This window comes from Calidris pugnax, unplaced genomic scaffold (assembly GCF_001431845.1).
Source record: "Calidris pugnax isolate Ruff unplaced genomic scaffold, ASM143184v1 scaffold156, whole genome shotgun sequence".
Taxonomy (NCBI): domain Eukaryota; kingdom Metazoa; phylum Chordata; class Aves; order Charadriiformes; family Scolopacidae; genus Calidris; species Calidris pugnax.
In genome coordinates, this window is record NW_015090889.1 from 616,975 (window position 1) to 638,120 (window position 21,146).

General features: G+C 38.6%; 2 protein-coding genes across 4 annotated transcripts in view; both read left to right on the top strand.

Annotated features, from left to right (window-relative positions):
* The first annotated feature begins 971 nt into the window (after positions 1 to 971).
* On the top strand, positions 972 to 21,054 carry C9 (complement component 9). 3 transcript variants are annotated; one of them, XM_014947643.1, is made up of 12 exons: positions 972 to 1,067; positions 5,687 to 5,804; positions 6,477 to 6,624; positions 8,018 to 8,165; positions 9,870 to 10,008; positions 11,187 to 11,405; positions 13,620 to 13,860; positions 15,242 to 15,370; positions 17,133 to 17,311; positions 17,517 to 17,745; positions 18,578 to 18,763; positions 20,887 to 21,054. In XM_014947643.1, the coding sequence occupies exons 1-11, from the start codon at positions 982 to 984 to the stop codon at positions 18,739 to 18,741; spliced, it is 1,800 nt and encodes a 599-aa protein (XP_014803129.1). In that variant the 5' UTR covers positions 972 to 981; the 3' UTR covers positions 18,742 to 18,763; positions 20,887 to 21,054. The 3 variants fall into 3 exon arrangements, with proteins under 3 accessions (XP_014803129.1, XP_014803131.1, XP_014803132.1); XM_014947645.1 differs by having other exon boundaries at positions 18,584 to 18,763; XM_014947646.1 differs by having other exon boundaries at positions 978 to 1,067; positions 5,711 to 5,804.
* FYB (FYN binding protein) overlaps positions 20,998 to 21,146 on the top strand; it is a 71,118-nt gene continuing 70,969 nt past the window's right edge. The window contains exon 1 of the mRNA XM_014947640.1: positions 20,998 to 21,072. The gene's annotated coding sequence lies outside the window, so the exon portion shown is untranslated. The remainder of the gene's footprint in view (positions 21,073 to 21,146) is intronic.

The following is a 21,146-nucleotide window of genomic DNA, read 5'->3' on the forward strand; positions in this document are numbered from 1 at the left end:
AACTAAAAAAAAAAATAAATAAAAAATTGGCTGTCTTGGTGCTTGAGTGAAGGAGTAAGTTTACCAAGATTTGAGTTAAGCATCTCTAAATAAATATTTACTGGTCAAGCTAAAATTAACAGTCATAGAATTGTAGAATGGTTTGGTTTGGGGTTGGAAGGGACATTAAAGTTCATCGAGTTCTAGGCCCCCCTGCCGTGGGCAGACACCCTCCACTAGACCAGGTGGCTCAAACCTCCATCATAATCTGCTTGCCCTATTCCACACCCTCCCCTTTCCCTGCTATAAAAAGAGGAGAACAGAAAAAATTAAGCGAGTTATTTATGAGTTTCTTCTGTCTCGTGACTGTGTCCAGCACATGATGCCTTAAATCTGGATTACAGGAAACTGCTGGATAGGAATGCCCTTCTAAAGAGCTATCTTGTGGTTTGAGTTTTGGTGACAGAGTGAAAGCTAGAAAGGTTTTAGGCTCCTTCAAAACCACAAAAAACTGTTCTCTTATATTGGCTGGGGGGGGGGGGGAAGGAAAAAGGAATCTTGGGACTTTATTCCTCCAGTAGTCCAACGAGAATTCCAAAGATGTTTGACGCTGAACTTGCTCTTGTAAACAGCTCTGCTTTAGGAACAATGTGTTCCTTACATAAATCACTGCTATGGCAGCTTTTTACTAGGCAGTTAACTGTTCTCTAATTAAATTGAAAATGTCTTTCCCATATTTAAAAGGTACTAGTAAACAAAATTATATTTTTTTTTTTTAATCTTGAAACTACATTACGCTATTTCCCAGTCTCCATGCAGGTAAAAGTGGAATTTTCTGAAAAGTGGACTTCAGAGCATTTCCCGTAAGGCAGTTTTGGCCAGTAACTGGCATTCTTCAGTAAGCATTGCTTTTTGTTTGTTCTCTTGGTAATAAATAACAAAAGTAACAAATAAAGACCTTTTTATTTCAGTCATAGCAATTCTCATTTATTCAGCTACAAAATGAGAAGCATGCTTGTTATCCTGCAGTTTATATCCATACTATGCAATTTAGAGGTGGCTGCCTCGCTTTTGGGGGATAGCAGAAGGTAAGTGTCCTTTGTCTTCTGCAGAGGTTTATCTTCAGAGCAAGCTACTATTAAAAAGGTCTGCATGGATATTTGACTAAAAAGGAAGCTACTTTTTGCTGTATTTCAAGGAATCAAATGGAAATGGTTTGTCCATTTCTTTTGGATGTATGTGGCACAATAAAAGTGGCTGATAGTTGAAGCCACGTTCTTGCAGGGAGGTGGAGCTCAGGCAATTTTTCTATTACAAGACAAGTATGAAAATACAATCTAACCTCAATCTCTTCCTATCCAGAGATGCAGAATTTTATGCTGACAGCAGTTCTATTCCTATTTAAAATCTTTCAGACTGCCTATTTCTAATTCTTTAGAAATCTAGTCTTTGTCTTTTCACTGTAAGTATCACTAGAGGGAGAACTAAAGTCTTAATCCCTACAAAAATACCATGTGAAAACAAGTAAAGAGCTACACTACTTGAAATAGAGCTGCCTAGTCTATATGTTATTTATGACAATGGTCAGTGCTAAATGGTGAGAGAATGAGTCTCAGATATAGATATGTTAAAAATAAATCTGGATCCATCTGCTTTAAAACATAAATTGCAGTATGAGAAGCATTTTGTGATGATGTGAATACTACCTGAATAACCAACTATTGTCCCTTGCGTGTGTGTCTAGGCCTGTGGGTGGCTGCTGCCGTTATTGCTTGAAATACCTGAATAGACTTCAAAAAGCAGCCCTCAAAACTATGAAGACTGCTGCTTCCCTCTCTCCTATATTTTGACAGTTATTATTATTTTGGCCTTCAGATCTAATTAAAGCACAGGCTTGATATATTCAGTTAGAAACAGTCAGCCATAAGATATGATTATTACAGAGAGTCCCTAGCAGGAAACGTGGCCCAGCAGCTTAACTTCACATCATACCAAAACCTATTGCAGCTTCATGACTGTACTAGCAACTACAATTGGCAAACCTATGCCCTCATGAGAAGCTATCATGGCTCCAAATTCAAGAGCACTGTGACTCCTTTCTTGGCCAGTGCTAATTACCAAACCAAGACTTTTTCTGAAGTTTCCAGTTTTTTTAACTGATGGACTAAACAGCTCTGTATTTTGAAGTATGGATCAACAACAAATCACCAAATCTTTGGCAGGCTTTTTAGGGTCTCTTGAGTCTGATCACTCCTTTAGGTGCTCCTCCTAGACACTGCTCTTCGTGGGTCATTCTTACTGCCTGCAAGGGATTTTGGCTGTGTTTTTGAGGTAATAATTTAAAACTTCAGAGGTGCATTTCAATGTAAGCTTCTACAGTACCTAATTACCTGATAATCACTAGGAATAAGATATCCATCTGCCTTTAGAAATCCTATTAGGTGCCTCAATATATTTTTAAGGTCTAGTGTCTGAGGTTTCCCACTCCTATTATCTTTAAGGACAATCGGTCAGTCTTCAACCCAAGATGTCCAAATAGAAATTGTTATTCAGGGGTTCACAGTCCTACATCAGCAAGGAGGTGGAAAGGTCATATATGCATCCATCTTTGCAGATACAGGAAGGAAAAAGCTGATTCTCATCCATTTGCCAGACCAGCAGATTTTCATTTCTTCCCTCCATTAATGTTTCTGGCATGCTGAGCTGTGAAAAAATACTTAATAGAATACCATACATCAACATTTCAAAGAATTGCCTACTTATTATGGAGTTACAGTAAATTGTAGTATTGCTAAAGTATTTGTAAGACGAGAAAATTAGTTGTTTTTGAAGAGGCTGGAGGGCTACTTCAAACTTCAAATGCATTATAACTTTCCAGAATTTCATAGACTTATAGAATACATTAAAAAGTCTTGGTTGGAAGGGATCTGTGGAGATCTTGTACAATGTTCTGTTCAAAGCAGTGCATTAGATTAGGTTTTTCAAGGGTCCTGTCAAACAGTCTTGGGTATTTCCAGTGAGGGACATTCTAGCTTTTTTATTATTATTATTTTTTTATTCTGTGTGTACATGTGGCACTTCAGGGCGTGCTTTAGTACCTGAGATTGTTGGGTGTGGTGAGTGTTGTGGTGGTGGGGTGTTGGTTTTGGTGTGGTGGGGTTTTTTTGGGTTTTTTTGTCTTTTTTTTTTTTATGGTTGGACTCGATGATCTCAAAGGTCCCTTCCAACCATGAAGATTCTATGTGATTTCCTTGGGTAACCTATTCCATTATTTAACTGTTCCCATGGTAAAGTGTCAGGGTTTTTTATATTCAGATGGCATTTCCCCTGCATGCTGCCTCCTTCTGTGTGGTGCCCCCATCTCTAACACTTAGCTTTTTCTATAGAAGTTTCTAAGAGATGCTGTATATTTCTTTCTTTTTCTTTCTTGAGTTATGAACCTTAATGTAACCTAGAATAAGCGTGACTGCAGTGCAAATTCAGGGGGAATTATAATTTCAAAAATATGTATCAGTTCCTCAGCTGAAGTATCATTGTGATGTACATAAGCACACCTTGCAGAGCGTTTTGGGATCTGTAAACCTCAACAGCACTGGAGAAAGAAAGCTGGGCATATGAAAGTAGAAGAAAAGGCTCAGATTAAAAGTAGCACGATGAATCTAATCAGTCTTTCTGTGTCAGAGCAAAGAGCTGATCCATTACCCTATTCCTCATAGTGATAATTAATTAAAGGATGCTCAGGGACAAGTGTAAGAACAAGACAAGTACTCAGTGTCAACTCCCCAGTTCCCAACGCTTTCAGCTGCCAATCAGTGCATTATTGATTTAGGTGCTCAGAATCTTCCAGAGAACTAGTGAAAGGGAAATCTGTATAAAATGGACTTGGATCTGCATCCTCTATCAGGTAGCCCAATTCCTGGTGCCAGGCACCCAGCAAAGCTTCACAATTCCCTGCCAGCTAAGAATTTGGGAGGTCCCTATTTTATGGCAAGAATTCTTAAGTCTTTAACTCGTTTCGCCTGTCCACAGTTATTGGGCATATTTGTGGGTTTTTTCTGTTTCCTTTTTTTAGAATCCCACCTGTTAAAAGCAACATCCTCAGCCAAGGATCCATCTACTGCAGCCCTAGCTTGAGGTCAGGAGTCTTCTGGGAAGGGAGTCGTTTAGGAGCAGTGGGCGAGACAGTGGGAGTGCGTGACAGGGATACTTCCAGCAGCAGCTGTGGTGCATGTTTACTGATGGTGTGTGTGACAGCGGAAAGTTTGAGGCGTCAGAGCCAGTCAGGGACAGCTGAGTGCATAAAACGTTGCACAATAACCCTGTGATCCCTGAGCTGTTTTAAGATTCAATAGCTGGAAAGAGACATAGGTTGATTTAGTGTCTCAATAACTTACTACCTATGTAACCTGAACATACAATAAATGGCACCAGAAAGCTGAACCAACTGGTATATCTTCCTCGTCCAAACTGCAGATTTCTCAATCTTGTGGATCAGGTTATGTTTGTTTGGACTCCTGATGTATTTGTACGAGGGAAGGGGGTCAAAGAGTGGAGGCCAAGGCCCTGCCTGCAACAAAAGCCCATACATCACGCTGTGGGAGCTGCAGATCTGCCAGCCAGCTGGGCTCAGAAAAGAAGGTCTCACTGTAAAGCAGAGGCAACAGCATTAACCTGGAGAGGTGCAGAGAGAGAATTGCTTTGCAGTGGATAAATACTCAGCATGTGACGCCAAATCAGAGTAAATCGCGGAGAGCAAACCAGGCAAGTGAGACTTCAGTGGTCCCCTGTTCCTCTGCTTTCCTGCACTATTACCTGCAAAGTAAACTATTGGCCTTGGTTTTAAAAATTAACAACTATTCTGCTTTCCTGCACTGTTACCTGCAAAGTATTGGCCTTGGTTTTAAAAATTAACAACTAATTGTACAGTACATCAGTTTTTAATGTCTAACTGTGGGTGCTTTAAAGAAATTCAGTATCTATAAAATGATGTTCTTTCGCTTACTGAGAACATGGAGTTCCATGGTGTTCAAAACTGGGCACCAAAATAAAGGGTCACTCTAGAAAATACAGACCTAACCAGCAAGGATTCAACTTGGTAAGATGAAGAATACTCAGATAGCTGAACACTTGTCTGTTTTTTCAAACTATATGTTAGCTTATTAGCAAATAATACCTTTATTTATGAGCTTTATTTCAACTCAGGAAAGCATTTAAACTTTTATCTGGGCTTAAGGGCAATACTATTAAAGCTAATAAGCTCAAAAATCACAGACACATATACTGAAGTGCCTCATCTATTTGAGATGTGCTACTGGGCCTTTGTCTTCAGCTCATGTATGGGAAACGCAGCCATTGTCTGAATAGGGGAACCACAGATGCTTTCTGTGTATTATTTGAGTCTCTTCAATAGCACGACTCACTAGAAGAGCATGAGTACATACAAAGATCTGAAAAAGGGAAAAAGTTTATTTAAAGGTTTATTAAGTCTTCAAGTTTTTTTTAACATAATTTTAAACTGCCCAAGAATTTAGGATTAGGCAGTTGCTTATACATCTAAGTACTAAGTAGTGATGTGAAAATGAAGAAGAAAACAGCTTGAAGATGCTTCTAAAATATTGTCTTTAAATACAAAATATGGTTTAAATACAAACTCATGTATGAATTTAGTGTAGTATCCAGGACTGTACTGGAATCTTTTGTTTGACAGCTCTTCAGAAAAGGTTTTCCACAGGGGAAAAAGAGAACTGAATGCTCCATCTCCAATAGATTGTGAGCTGAGCAGCTGGAGCGCGTGGGGGACCTGTGACCCGTGCACCTCTCAAAGGGTAAGCAGTAGTGGGAAGTCTTTGTTCCAAAGCCACAACCAAAGGAATGTTATCTGTCTGCCATTTGGTTATGGGAAAACATCAGATTGCAACTCTTAATATGTTCACGTTTTGATGAAACCCATAATCATTTCAAATCTGAAGTCACAGGAGTAAGGAAAGACTACATCCAGATGTACAAAACTGATCAAGCGTTCTCATTCAAAATGTTTTGTTGATAGAAATTATCTGTTTTGGCCAAATGGATGTTTCTTTTAAGAACATTACTTTTCAATACATTTTCCCTTTTTAAAAGAAAAGCAATTTTTTGACAAAAGCAGATTTTTATTGTCTTAGGGGAGTCCTTCATATGAAACTTCAACAAAATGAAAGACTTGAAAGCATGCAAAATATATATGATGCATTTCCTCCCTGGACTGAAAATAATGAAAATAGTGAAATAAACTGAATAGTGAAAAATAAACCTTTCTACATACTTTCTAAGAGATTATCATTAATTTGATGTTCCTGTACACTTTTTTTACACCATGAGCTGTGCCTATGGATTTTCAACCAAAAGTTTCACTAAAGATGATTCATTTTGAAAAGTTCTAAGTTCAGCTGGAAATCCTTCAGATCTAGTAGTTCTTTTTTCTCTCTAAGTGATGTTAATAATGTTATTTATCTTTCAAGTTCCGCTCTAGAAGTATTGTAAGATTCGGACAGTTTGGTGGAAGACCATGCCTGGAGAACTTAGGAGACACACAAAGCTGTAAAACGACCCAAGTCTGTCCTGAAGAACCAGAACCAGACTGTGGTACTGATTTTCAATGTAGTTCTGGTAGGTTTTGGTTTTGTGTCATAGAAAGCTATGGAATAACTCAGGAAAAAATATTTTACTTAGTTCTGTGATGAACTTAAATCAATTTCCTTTGAGGAAAAAATACATACACAGAGATATATGCTTCAGTGCTTTTCTAGTTGGGGATGACTTCCTGAAGCAGTGCCTTATTTCTAGGATTTAAAGAGAGTCTCCAGTATGTAGGCAGGTGGTTTGCAAAGACATGATGCCAAAACCACAGCATGAACAATGGCTGAGAAGGGTTGTATTCCTCTTATCACCCATTGTAATTGCATATAGTTTAAAAGCTTCTGCTATCATTTCTACTCTGTAGTTAAAAGTTGAGAGTACTATGAGTGTCCTTTCTTCTGGCATAACTGCTTCACCTGATACAGAATCACTGTTTTATGAAGAATCACTGGGAAAAACCAGCACTGAAGGAACTTTAACAAAACGGGTAGGGAGATTTACTGACCGAAGTAGTATGATAGATGCTAGCTGGAGACCAGAACTCCTCTAGATCCAAAGTAAGATGTAAACTTTGAAGAGATACATGCACAGCATATGAATGAATGTAATGTCCAAGTTTCACCATAAATTAAAATAAAATGAGAAAATGCAATGGTAATAAAACAGGTTGAAACAGAAAAGGAAAGATTGTAAGTGAATTTTGAGTCCCAAGCCATTTTCGGTATTGTATTTATGTCAAATACTCTGAAGTGGAAGTGGAGAAAGATTGAGAAACTGTGTTTAACTACCAGTTAACTACCATAGCTGTTGTGTGGCACTTATAGGTGAGACAGTAGATATAAACAGGTGTTGATATCAAGGTGCTGGAGCAGGTGCAGAGGAGGGCAACGAAGCTGTGAAGAGCCTGGAGAATAAATCACACGAAGAACGATTGAGGGAGCTGGGACTGTTTAGTTTGAGGAAGAGGAAACTGAGGGGAGACCTCGTCACTCTCTACAACTACTTGAAAGGAGATTGTAGAGAGAGGTTGGTGCTGGTCTCTTCTCACAGGTAATCAGCGATAGAACAAGAGAGAATGGATTCAAGCTGCAACAGGGTAGGTTTAGACTGAATAATAGGAAATAGTTCTTCACAGAAAGAGTGGTCAGACACTGGAATAGGCTGCCCAGGGAGGTGGTTGAGTCACCATCCTTGGATGAGTTTAAGAGTAATTTAGATGTGGTGTTGGGGGAAACGGTGTAGGGAAGAACTTTGTAGAATGCGGTTGACGGTTGGACTCGATGATCCCAAGGGTCTTTTCCAACCTAGATAATTCTGTGATTCTTTCTTGCCCTCAATCAAGAGTATCTGGGGGTGTTATTTAGAGCCCATTTTGGGAAAAGAAAAAAAAATGCATTCATTGAATTTTCTATTCTTTGATTAGGTCGATGTATAAAGCAACGACTTGTGTGTAACGTGGATAATGACTGTGGAGATCTTTCTGATGAAGATGACTGTGAATCTGACCCACGATCACCCTGCCGTAACCATGATATTGAAGTGTCTGAAGTTGCCAGGACCGCAGGGCAAGGGTATGTAATGAAGGAAAAAGTAGTATTAGCCCTTGTGAAGATGTAGGACTGTATCCAAAGCCAGTGGAAAATACTGGGGCACATTGACGTTCCCGAAAGTGGAATCTGAATCACGCTTGCATTTGTATTTAGAAATGCTACATAGCTTTATGGAAGGAACACCTAACTACTATTCTATTTTGTTTACTTGGGGAACATAAAATATTCATACAGACAGTGTAAATCAATTATTATGTTAATACATAGAATCATATACAGAAGTTACATGAATATACTTGTGATACTTATTATTTAAATGTAAAACTTATATAGATATGTTTCAATTGATATTTCATAACGAATCAGTCATTCCCAAATACTTTACTAACATTCATGTCTAAAATAGAGAAAATGTATCTTGATTATATATACAATGGGATGCCTGACTGCAACGACACTCTTGCCTCTCATTTTTTTCCAGTATTGCATTCTCCACTTCCCAGATCTTTATTGTTTACGGGAGTTTTCCTCATTAATCTATGTGAAAAATTAATCTCTCTGTTCTCTGACCCTGCTGGATTTCTTTCATTTCAAACAGAAAAGGAAGTGTGACATATTGTTTATCTACAAATCGAGTTACAAGGCAGCTATCCAAACTAGAAGAAATGAAAATAAAAGTATGCTTCAGCACCACCTTGTGTTTAAATGAAAAGGATGCATCCTTGCCATTTAATTTGATGCTAGTATTACTGCACAAGAGCAAAAATGCTGCCCCTGTAGCATGACGAAGTAAGCTAGGCATTTTTAGAAGTAGCTTATTACTTCTATTATAGTCCAACACTAAAACCTTCCATGACAAAATGTTATATAGATGTGCAGTAGTGATGCTGGCAACTTTGGTGAATTGATAACCACTTTCTATACTCAGACAAGTATATGGATGTGTATCAGACATAAATATTGAAAATACTGAAAAGATTTAGACCTATGAAACAGACATAGAAAGGCAAAAAAAATTATATAGAATCCTCCAAGGAGCAGTTATTTTTGGAGGTATCTCTTGTACATAAGTATGTAGATGCATACAGCTATATAACAAATACACCCTTTTCTCTGGACTTGTAATGGTTCAGATTTCCTCTTCTCAGCTCCAGGGAATGCTATTACTCCACAAGCTCACACTCTGCGAGAAGAGACAATGCTAGGAGTAGCTTCACATTCCTTCTACAGATTTGATGGAAATTGTATACACTTGATACCAAAGTTCCTAGCAGCAAACAAACTAATATACATTATGAAAAAAAAAAAAAACAGGTTAAAAATAGTTGTAGAGATATCCATTTAAACCTATAAGGAATGCTCCCTCACAAATACATTAGTCGAGAAGAAATGTTTTTTACCTCCTTTCATTCTTAAGGTTCTCACTGTGTTTGATAGTTAATATCTATCTTTTATTTAGTTATTTTTTATACATGGCCCTTAAAGTACTTTACAAAAGACTTATCATTTGCTCCATTACACAGATGAGAGAACCAGAAGAGATGAGGCAAGCTGCTCTGGATGAAGCAGTTCCACAGATACAGTCTTGCCTCTTATAGGGTCTAACTTTTCCAGTCGTAACACCATTGTCTACAGGCTATGGGTGCTGACACCTCCTTTTTCGAAGCATAACCTCTCCTCTATTTCTCTTGTAGAAGCATAACCTCTCCTGTATTTCTCTTGTAGAATCAATGTTTTAGGCATGCAGCCAATGGCCAGCCTATTTGACAATGACTTTTTCAATGGCCTTTGTGAAAGAGTGCGTGATGGAAACACACGGAAATACTACCGCAAGCCATGGAACGTGGTTGTTCTCAATTACGATGTAAGCCTAAGTCCTTCTGTGTAAATTAGGATTTGTTTAACTGGATGCTGAATCCTGATATGCTCTTGGAAGGCTCAGCATATCTCGAGTCAGGTCTCAGCAGCTTTTTAGCATCAAGCATTTGATAAAGTCCAGACAGAAACAGGTTGTGTTATCATTTCCTTCAGCAGTTAAACTCAGTTGTTCTAGATAAATTCCCACATCTTCATTGCTGCACCTGTGCCTAGTAAATGAAACATTTCTGGAATGTTTACAGCATGAGCAGATGAGATGAACAGGGGATGTCCAGAAAGGAGTATGATACTTAACTCCTCTTGGGCAAAGCAGCAATCAAGCTACTTTTTCAAGGACACACAAAAGATACTGATAAAAAGGCAGGAATAATATTATGATACTCTGGACCTGCTTGGGATTTCTAATGAGTGATGACTTTCTCTTCCCACCAAAAAGAAATCTAATAGGCTTTTGAGAGTCAGATTATGACTTCCAGTGAGGCTAGGACACCAAAACTGTTGATGATCTTAGAAACACCAATGTCAGATTTATTTCAGAAGTCAAAGCAGTATTTTGCTTACCAAATGCTTTGCGTATCACTGTAAGCAGGGACTTCATATAATAATTCCAATTTAAACCAGATCCTGCCCAAAAAGAGTAAATCTGACCCAGAGATAATTGCTTGTATTTTTTCTTGATGCATAACCATTTTCAGTTACTAGATCTCTATACTCTGCTGAAGTATACAAAAATAAGTAACACTCAAATAGATACTCAGAGTTAGCTATTTTCTACTATAAGGAAAGAAAGCAAAATCATAATTCTGACTAATTTCAGATATCAGGACCTATTGGTAAATCTGGTCTGCATTCTACAAAGGAGCTGGAATTACTGTTCCTTACACACAAAGGAACTGTTGACACACACCAATTACTTTGACAATATTACACGATGAGATTTAACAATCACTGAAATATTGTCACTACAGTTTTCTGTTCACTTTTGAAGTAAGGTGGTTTGGGGAGGCAGTAATTTTTCCATTTGTTTTCTTTTAAAAGTAGAAAGAGCTGTAAGAAAATTAATTGATAAGCTACATAAAACATAAAACTTTAAAGTGCTACATATATTTTCCTATTACTGCCTATTTTGTTTTCTCATACTACCTTTTCATTATCTTTCCTAAGACAAAAGCAGACAAAACCTTCACATCGTTGTTCTACCATGATCGTGTAAAAATATTAAGAGAGTATTACAGAGATAAACAGAAATACTTTAATGTTGACCTGTCTCTGAAATATACACCTACTGAAAGAAGTAACAAAACTGGTGTAAAAGGAAATTTCAAGTATCATTATAACAAGAATTCAAGTTTAAGTTCTATCTTCAAGAGCGCCACAGAAAGGGTAAGTTTAATCAAGCTAAAGGTTTTAATGTAGCTATTTTACAAACAATTACATTTGCAGTGTTAGAATAATGAAATATTAATCCTTCTGAGTATTCTAGTTGCCTGCAATTTTTCTGCCACTTATTTACAAAAATGAAATACTGGCAATACTAGGGGTAAGATTTCAGATGTGGCCAAAGGGTAACCAAATGCTGCTTCATTTTTCCACTGTTTACCCTTGACTGACTACCATCCTCATCTTCAACAGGAGCTTGATGTTAGATCTCATGAAATATGGATAAATTAAGTCAAGGCTTGGGATAAAATTGCCAGTGAGTACACCTACACTAGAATAACTGAAAGGTCAGATCTCAGACATTCATGTATGTCTGTACTAGTAAACTATCCTGGGCTAAGAGGCACAAATGTTAGGACTGGCCCACAATTATTCTTAGTTTACTAGCATACTGCCATGATTTTCATCTCTATGCCAGGTCTCGTGCTCTCATAAGCAATGCCCATGCGAGTTTTCAATCCACCTCACTGTCCATTCCTCTAATCCACACTTACCTATGAGGAAGCTCTGGGAGACTGTGTCAAAAGCCCTGCTGAAGACAAGGTAGTCAACATCCACCACCCTCCCTTCATCTAGCCAACCAGTCATGCCATCATAGAAGGCTATCAGGTTAGTCAGACATGACTTCCCCTTGGTGAATCTGTGCTGACTCCTTTTGATAGCTTTCTTTTCCTCCGTATGCTTTGAGATGACACCCAGAACAAGTCGTTCCATCATCTTTCCAGGGATGGAGGTGAGGCTGACTGGCCTGTAGTTTCCCGGGTCCTCCTCCTTGCACTTTTTGAAGATAGGGATGACATTGGCTTTCCTCCAGCCATCAGGCACCTTGCCTGTTCTCCAGAGCCTTTCAAAGATGACGGACGGCAGCTCAGCAATGACTTCTGTCAGCTCCAAACAATGCCTTCTGCCAGCTACAGAATCAGAAGTTGTTCTGTCAACAGACCATTTAAATCTCAAAGCATTTATCTCCAGGGACACAGAAGATCAAGTTCTGTAGCTCAGGTTATATTACAGGCTGATCATAGTCTAGTGGCTTATGATAGGAGTTTTGGCCTCAAATTCTTGCTTGGAAGTCAGTTCAGAAAATAGGTTGTGTTCTGTCACCAGCAGAGGTCTATCACTGTAAACTCACGTTGCTGCAGGTTAGTGGAGTGGCAGTCTCTGGTCAAGAATCCTCCAGGGCTCACCTGCAAGTTAAAACCAGACTCAGTCTGGAGACACCAGAAGTGATTTTGTACATGCTGGATAGCAGGAATATTTGCACTTACAAAAATTTCATCCCACGGACTTAGATGCCTGAAGATTTCTGCCAGTCTGCAGTTTAAGATCCTTTAAACAGTGCCAGCTAATGTGATGGTTGGTTGGTAAATCCCTTTCAGGTACCTCTCGTTAGGCACTACTGCTAAGGGAGTCACATAAATACTGCAGATAATAATGGGATTTGGAAAGCATGTGTCTGCTTAGACACTTAAGTGCAACTATTTCACAAATATGTATTACAGGCAGCAGCTATGTTCTAGTTTAGATTATGATATAAAAACATCTGCAGTGTAATTTATGAAAATATCAGTCACTAAACCTAGAATTAGAATATGTGTATGGGTCAAATGCCTCAAAGGGACTTTTTCCAGATTAATTTTCATTTTATGATGTTATTTTCATTTTATTTGTCTTTAACTCAAGATTTGACCTTCCTTCTGACAACGTGAGAATAACAGAGAAGTGATCCAAATAAAGAGAGACTATAAACAAAGACAAAACTCCAGCTGACCTCAGTGGACAGTTTCTGTCATCTAGCTGGCCATATGGAATTACTTTCCAATGCTATGAAAGTCAGAAAGACACTTTCAGCAGATATTGTACTTAAAAAGAAGACCTTCTTAATTAGATCTTGCTGAAAGAGCATGCTGAAATTAGTAAGGGGAGAGCTCTGCAAAACTGGAAGACCTGAACTGATCTAAATCTCTTGCAGCTTCCTCAGTTTAAATAGGAGAACTTCTAACTTGAATTAAACAAGTTTGTTCCTGTTCCAAATGCTAGACTGAACACCATGTTTAAAAGTATTGCAGATTCTTTATAAGTAAAATAAAACAGAATTTCCTGCTGTGCTGCGTACTAGAATGCCACTCTCATCTGCTTTCTTCTCCCTGCATTCAGAACCAAACTTTTCTGTATATAAAAGGAAAGATTCAGCTGGGAAGATTCCAAATGAGGAGTCGTGATGTCCGTCTCACGGATAGTTTCCTTGATGATCTAAATTTTCTGCCTGCTGAATATGATAAGGGGGAATATTTCAAATTCCTAGAAGATTACGGAACTCACTATGCAGTCTCTGGAACTGTAGGAGGAAAATATGAACTTGTGTATGTGCTGGATAATTACGTTATGTCTCAACTAGGTATGTATTTTGTCCATCCTACTATGGTATGCAGATTATCACCAAGTGTCTGGTCACGGAAAGAAATGTATGAGAATAGATTTGTGTATGTGGAGCACTACTGAGAACAGCACATTTCGGTGTGTGCTGTTTGTGGTACACTAGTGACATTAGAGAATTACACGAGTTCAACAGAGATGAGAGTCAGTCTCTGTAACTTTCAAAATTATTTGAAGACTCTACTTTAATCTGTAACTGAGGAAAAAAAAAATCTTTAACAAACCTCTTCAAAATATTAGCAATACATATTGGTGTGAAGTGATTTACAAGAGATCCCCAAGCCTAGAAAATCTGCCTAAATCTTAAATCTGATTTGTTAGTTGGTACCTTCTTGTGCTACAATCACTCTAAGAGTATGGCGGTGCCAAAAAATAAGGCGTAAATTTACGAAGTTCCAAAAAATCACATGGTGCACTTGAGTGTGTTAAAGCTGTTTCTATAGACTTTAGCATTCACACTGGAATTTTACTTGCCCTGGTTAAGATAAGAAAGCAGCAATTTAATCTTCCTTAACGTGCAGTTCAGATATATGTGGTTTAGTGATAGATTAAAATGATCACTCTGGAATAAAGTTAGGAAAGGCAATACTCATGCTGATTTTGGGGATCAGAAAGTAACTACCTGCTGCATGCAACACCAACAATGTTACTATCAGCTGTTCAGACTATGCAAAGGGACATGGGGCAAAGATGTCACTTATGTATCCCACTATTAGTCTGTTCAGCACCTGGAGATCATGGTGCTGGATTAGAGTACCAATCTTAACCAAAATTCTTTCTGAATACAAAAGTGAAGCTCCAGACAATATCTTTGAGTTTAATAAATAGAAAAGAGGTGCTGGAGGCAGTGCAGATAAAGGAGGATTAGAACTTAACGGAAATGGAGTACTTATAAGACATTAGTGGACTTAGTTAACTTTATGAGGTAAAGGAGTGGAGAAACATGTTTGAAGATGGGCGAGAGAGACTGGGAGGGAAGAATAAATTAGCACATAAAAGGAACAAAAGATAAGCAGCTGAGAAAGACAAAGTTCCAGTAGAATATATGGAAAGAGTGGTCCCTAGAGGGACACCTGCTTTCAGCTAGATAAAGAAAAAGAGAAATCAGTTTTTGGAGGAGTTTTTTATTTTATGAATCATTGTAGATCTCACCTGGCTCTGTGCAGGCACTTCAAATAAAACCATCCTCACATTCACTTCATGGAAAAGGAAAAAGCAGAAGATAAATGGGAACAGAAAGCCATAAACACTTGCAATAATCCTGAAATTTATTCTCCAAGAATAATATCACATTATTTATGGTAATTCAATCCCTCTAATCACCTAATTACTTCCACCTTCAGGTATCACTGTAGAAGATGTGAAAAAATGCCTTGGCTATCAGTTAGGTGCCGATATTGCATATAAAGGCATACATGCCAATGTTAATACTGATGGTGGTAGCTGTGAAAATATTTATGCAAAGGACAGATGTAAGTATATCCCTATTTTTACATTATATCTTTTGGTTAAGGAAAGATTATACCAGCTCCTTACCCTTTTATAATCAATATATATATTGCTGTTAGGGGAAGGAGAATTCCAGTAGACCAGTAGAGGTGAGGCTGCTGTACGTCCACGTTCTCAGGCCAAGCCAGGCTGAGCATGTGTTCCCAGTAGGCACACACACAAACACACTTAGGTAACACCTACATACATGCACAAGTTGCTGGCCACACAAGTCAATATAGAAAAAAGCACAGCTCTCAGACAAACGCAAACAGCACCAATGGCTTCATCCTGTTCTTTCCATCTGATCAGGGTGAAAGTCTGTTAGTGGAAAATACCACAGCATCACAGAATAGTTGAGGTTGGAAAGGTCCTCCAGAGACCATCTTGTCCAACTCCCCTGCTCAAGCAGGGTCATCTAGAACAGATGCTCTCCTCAGACAGCACGATTCTCAGGTATTTCAACACCTCTTTAGTACACATATATAGCCAACACAGATCCCTCCAGCAGCTGGCCTTAGATATTCAATTAAACAAGGAACTGGATCCTTAGTCTCCCCTGTTACTGGCACATGGACATACAACACCCCGCGGCCCACAGTGCCACTCCCATTGCTGGTAGAGGCTATTTGATGCACACCAACACACACACACACTATAGATGCCTCCAGTAACTGGCTTTACGTGCTCAGTCTACCGAGCAATTGACCCTTGGATCCTCTTATCTCCAGATGCCTTACACAGGCACACACTCACATTTAAAGGGGTGTCAGTCAACCCCAGGACCTTGGGGTTGTTCCACTATTTGGCCTAGAAACAATGGTCACCCCAGTGTCCAGCTCCTCCAGTTGTCTCACTCTAGAGACATGTACACATCTAGGTATGACTAACAGTCACTTTGACACATGGCTCCCAAGACACTTTTCCTGTTCACTTGCTATTATTGGCAGTTATTGGCACCACAATTGGTGTCTACCAGCCATCGTCCAACTCCGGTTGCTGGCACATAGATCTCTATACACACACATGCATAGAAAACAGAGTCCCCTCACACAGGAAAAGACTTAGAAATGGAATTTACTGGTAAGCCAGGGCAGACCGCAAAGGTCAGTGACAGTACACAACAGACAAGTTCACTGATCAGTCACCTTTCTATATGCAGTGTCTTTTGCCTTTAACCCTCTATTTTCCCATGCTTGCTCCTCCCAAAGATACCTTGTTTCTCCCTTACCTCTACAATGGCACTTCCCTAAATATACTCTAAGTTTTTAAGTTTGTGCAGGCTCAAAATGCCCTTCTTTGCATCCAGAGAGCCTTTCCATTGAATCAACTTGGTGTTCATTCAAGGCTGTTATATTCAGTGCTCTGTTCTTGTGTTGTAGTTACGAAGCAAAACCTCCTACTATTCAATCTAATTCCTGCCTTCTTCTGGCTCAGCTCAGGTGATACAGTAGCATGACTCATATGATCTTTGGCTTGTTATCAAATGGCTATGATCTTTCGTTTTGCTCTACTACTTCTTTTCCTTTCAAATATAGGGTTTTCTAATTTAACTGCAAAATAGAAGATTACCTCCCACATAAGAGGAATGAGCAAATAAAGGTTGAATTCCACCAGAACAAGTGGGTGAAGGGTTCTTCTTTATGGTCCTTTTATAGAAATGGACTGGTTGCACTGAAAGGACAACTGTTCTTCAAGATGCATGGGCACTAAATGTTTTTCAGCCTCTCTTATTTCTTTCTGCAGCAGAACTTAACGATGATGCTGTCATTGATGATGTCATTTCCTTAGTTGATGGAGGCACAGTTGACTTTGCCGTTAAAATAAAAGAAATGTTACTGCGAGGAAACAAAATGGTTAATGTAGAGGATTATATACATTGGGCTAAGTCTTTGGTTGATGCTCCAGTAGTGATACAGCAACGGGTAAGTACGAATTCTTCAAGTCTGTAGCTCTTACAGTCTGAGAGATTTTGTTCTAAAATGGAGGTGAGACTTCATGCTTATCATAAACTTTCAGGTATTTTCTTCATCTGGACAGTTTGTTCAGATGCTTACTCTAGTGATGGGTTTATCAAAGGGATTCAGAACTTTGAAAATTCTGTTATGCATGGGCTTTTTTCTTCTACAGCCTTCTCCAATACATACGCTTGTTCCAGTTAAGATGAGAAATGCATATTTAAAGAAACAAAATTTGGAAAGAGCAATTGAAGACTACATTACTGAATACAGTGTGTGCAAATGTGAACCATGCAAAAATGGAGGGACCCTTGTGCTGGTAGATGGAGTCTGTACATGCATGTGCACAAGCTACTTTAAGGGAATTGCTTGTCAGATTCCCAAATCTGTATCATATAAAGGTTAGTAAATACTCAAGACAGACTAAAATAAGCATATTTGTTATTGTGAACAATATCCTGACAAAATGAGCTTTCATAAGGACAGAAGGATTTCATAGTTCTGCCTTACACCTACTGCTGTCCAAACTTATGGATATATGGTGTAGAAGTTAGTGTAAGTTACTGAGTTCTTTCCATAAAGAGGGCACTCTAAATTAGAGTTCATAGTCCCACATACATTATTTTGTCTTGGAATGATGCCCCAAGTTCATTTAAGTAAATAGGAGCATTATTGAAGCATGGCCCACTAATGGTAAACTGATTTCAGGCAAAAGTGATCTCACCACGTGATAAGATATTTTGTCTTCAGTTTCTTGCAAAAGTGCTGTGTTTCCTAACACATGATCACATTTTAGAGTTACTGTGCTAGCTTAATATTACATTGGTCCACAAAGAGGAAGAGGGAGATGATTTTCAGTTCTGCAACTGAAAACGTAAAAAATTTATTGTGCAGTAAATTCATTTTCTGTGGCCAATTTTTTAAAGCACCGGTGCCCAAAATGGGGCTTAGAACTTGATATTAAAGCAGCTTGCAAGGGTGAGAAAAAATATTCAAACCTCTGGGCTTGTAAGTAGTGCCACTGACAAGGTCATTTTCGAAAGCCGAGTCTGTGTGATAATTGTATGTTGTAGGCTCCAATGCTCAGCAGAATCACCATAACTGACAGTGTAAGAATTGAACCATGGTCTTTTGTCCACCTGTAAAAGTACCAAATAAAAAGCTGTAATTAATCTTTCTGTCACCGCACAGAAGGCAGAGAGATGCTGGACTAATCTTACTATGTTGTCTTAGTAACAGTTGTCACTGATGGAGGCTGGAGCTGTTGGAGTGCCTGGTCCACCTGCATCAACGGAGAAAGCACTCGAACTCGCCAATGTAATAATCCTACACCAGAACCTGGTGGCAGACCATGCCAGGGAGAAAGCATTGAAAAACGATCCTGTGAAGAACCATAATCGTTATGCTTTTCAAAAACAGGTAAGCAGCTTCTCTAAGTACTGATGTGTTATCACTGTCTAGAATAAATGGTCAGCCAATATCTGGGGCATTTCAGTGACACAATTGAAGAAGTGACGGGTAAGTCACTTACACGTTTCATTTAAATCCATGACTTGATACATTTTTTTGTGAATGTTTAGATTTGTGTTTGAATGTCTTGACAAGTAATGTTACATCACAGAACTTCAAGAGTAAAATGGACTTCTGGATGAACTAAAAACCCAGCTCTTAAAACCCAGACTTAATTTCCAGTTAAACTTTCCATTAAAAAGCATATGTCTTAGGGAGAGGGAGAGAGACATTTTTTCCAGAAACAAAATACAGGCACAGTTAGGAGTCTGGATTTTATTATTTTGTAAGCAGAATGCTTAAATCCAACAAAGCTACTGTTACAGCAGTGTTGAAACATTTAGCTTGGAAACAAAATAGGTTAAGAAAATGTTTACCTGCATGGTTTTGTCAGTTTGTGGGTTTGGTCTTTTTAAATATAAATCTTTCTGCCAAAAAAACCAAAAAAAAAAAAAAAAGAAGTACAATTTAGAGGATCAATGCTTTGGTCCATAAAATGTCAAGGTGGTCTCAACTTGCCTCACCTGCTGAGAACAAGCAGCTAGCATGCCGCTTGGATGTGACAGTTTTCAGGCCCAGGAAGAAGTGTTTGGGTTTTATGCTTAACATGATACCGTAAGTTCCTTCTCTTCTGGGAGGCCACAAGAGGAAAAGAGATGGCAAGATAGGGAAAGGATTTTTAGTGCTTCCCCACTGAAACACCCTGATGGTAAGTCTTGCAACCAAAAGCCTGCACCAAAAATGTTTATCAGAATTACAATGACCTCTGCCTGCACCAAAAATGTTTATCAGAATTACAGAATGGTTTGGGTTGGAAGGAACCTTAAAAACCGCTTAGTTCTATGGGCAGGGACCCCTCCCATTATACCAGGTTGCTCAAAGCCCCATCCAACCTGGCCTTGAACACTTCAAGGGATGGGGGATCCACAGCTTCTCTGGGCAACGTGTTCCAGTGCCTAATTCTTCCTTATACATAAATCTAAATCTGCCCTCTTTCACTTGAAAGTCATCACCCTCTATCACTGTATGCCCTTGTAAAACATCCCTCTCCAGATTTCTTCTAGGCCCCCTTCAGGTACTGGAAATCTTCTTTGAAGATTTCTTCTATGATTCCCGACTCCTAGCTTCAGTAGAGTTCAGTTATCTCTAATATTCTGCTTCTACCTGAAAAATGCGTGGCCAGCAAGATATAACACTCATGGGCCATACAGCACCACATTTCCAGGCTATCAAGGCTAATTAATCCATAAACTATTCCATGGATGGAAGACAGAAATTGAGAGGAGAGTATGATACAAAGATGCAAAATTAAATCAAAATAGCAAGTGGCAGATTCAAAACAAACTGAAGACTAGTCCTTCACACAGTGGGCATACCAAATGTAAATATGCATTTTAAAAACCTCAACACAAGCTAATGGAAGTTTCTCAAATATGTAGAGATATTCATGCTTGCTTAGGAAGTCTCTGAAGCATTACTTTTGGCAGGATGGGAAAGTATTCTGTGGAAGCGTTTCCCTGCTCCTGGATATTTCCTAGGTCGGTGCTATTGCCCTCTTGTTAAAAGCAAGGAATCTAGTTAGCTGTTGCTTGATGGAGTGAAGTTGGTCTTATTTAAAAAAAAATTCATAAGCAGCTTAATTTGATTCCTGCATTGTATCATTGACATGTTTCTATTCAGCCATGACAGAAAATACCATAATGATTATTCATTATACATACATATTCCAATATGTTTCTTCTGGTCTGGGGCAGTAAAAGCTCTTTTTAAAAAACTTACATAACTTCGGCTCCTGATATTTCAGACATATTGAGTACTCAGCAGAAGTAAGATACTTAAGTCTTCTGATATCATAGTATACGTTTTGATTCATTCTTCATTAGATTTACTTTACATTACAGTCATATTTGAGACACAGTGAAATCATGTTCTTGGTGAGCCATAACAGTACTATTTCACTTACATTTTGACCAATATATACATCATAGCTACTATCTTCTATAATTTCTTTACTATTTTTCTCTTTTTTTCAGAAAGCTTTAACGAATTCCAAACCAATTCTACAAATCACAGTTTCTGCTGGCCAGCTAGCTACCCAAGAGCAATGGAATGCCATGATTTAAAAGCACCTGCAGCTTAAAGATCATGAATCAAAACAAAGTAATACAGCAATACAGCAATAAACATCTTAAAAGAAATGAGCTGATGCAGTGAATGTGGTACATCTTTTATTTATCTGTGGCTATCATTAGAACATGAATTATCTATCTTTCTTAGTCAATAGCATAATGGC

Bases quoted from the DNA above. Each gene is read 5' to 3' on its own strand.
- C9 (XM_014947643.1), top strand. From the start codon at position 982: ATGAGAAGCATGCTTGTTATCCTGCAGTTTATATCCATACTATGCAAT. The intron at 8,166-9,869 runs GTATGTAATGAA...TTTCTCTTGTAG, and splicing joins GCCAGGACCGCAGGGCAAGG to AATCAATGTTTTAGGCATGC. The intron at 10,009-11,186 runs GTAAGCCTAAGT...ATCTTTCCTAAG, and splicing joins TGGTTGTTCTCAATTACGAT to ACAAAAGCAGACAAAACCTT.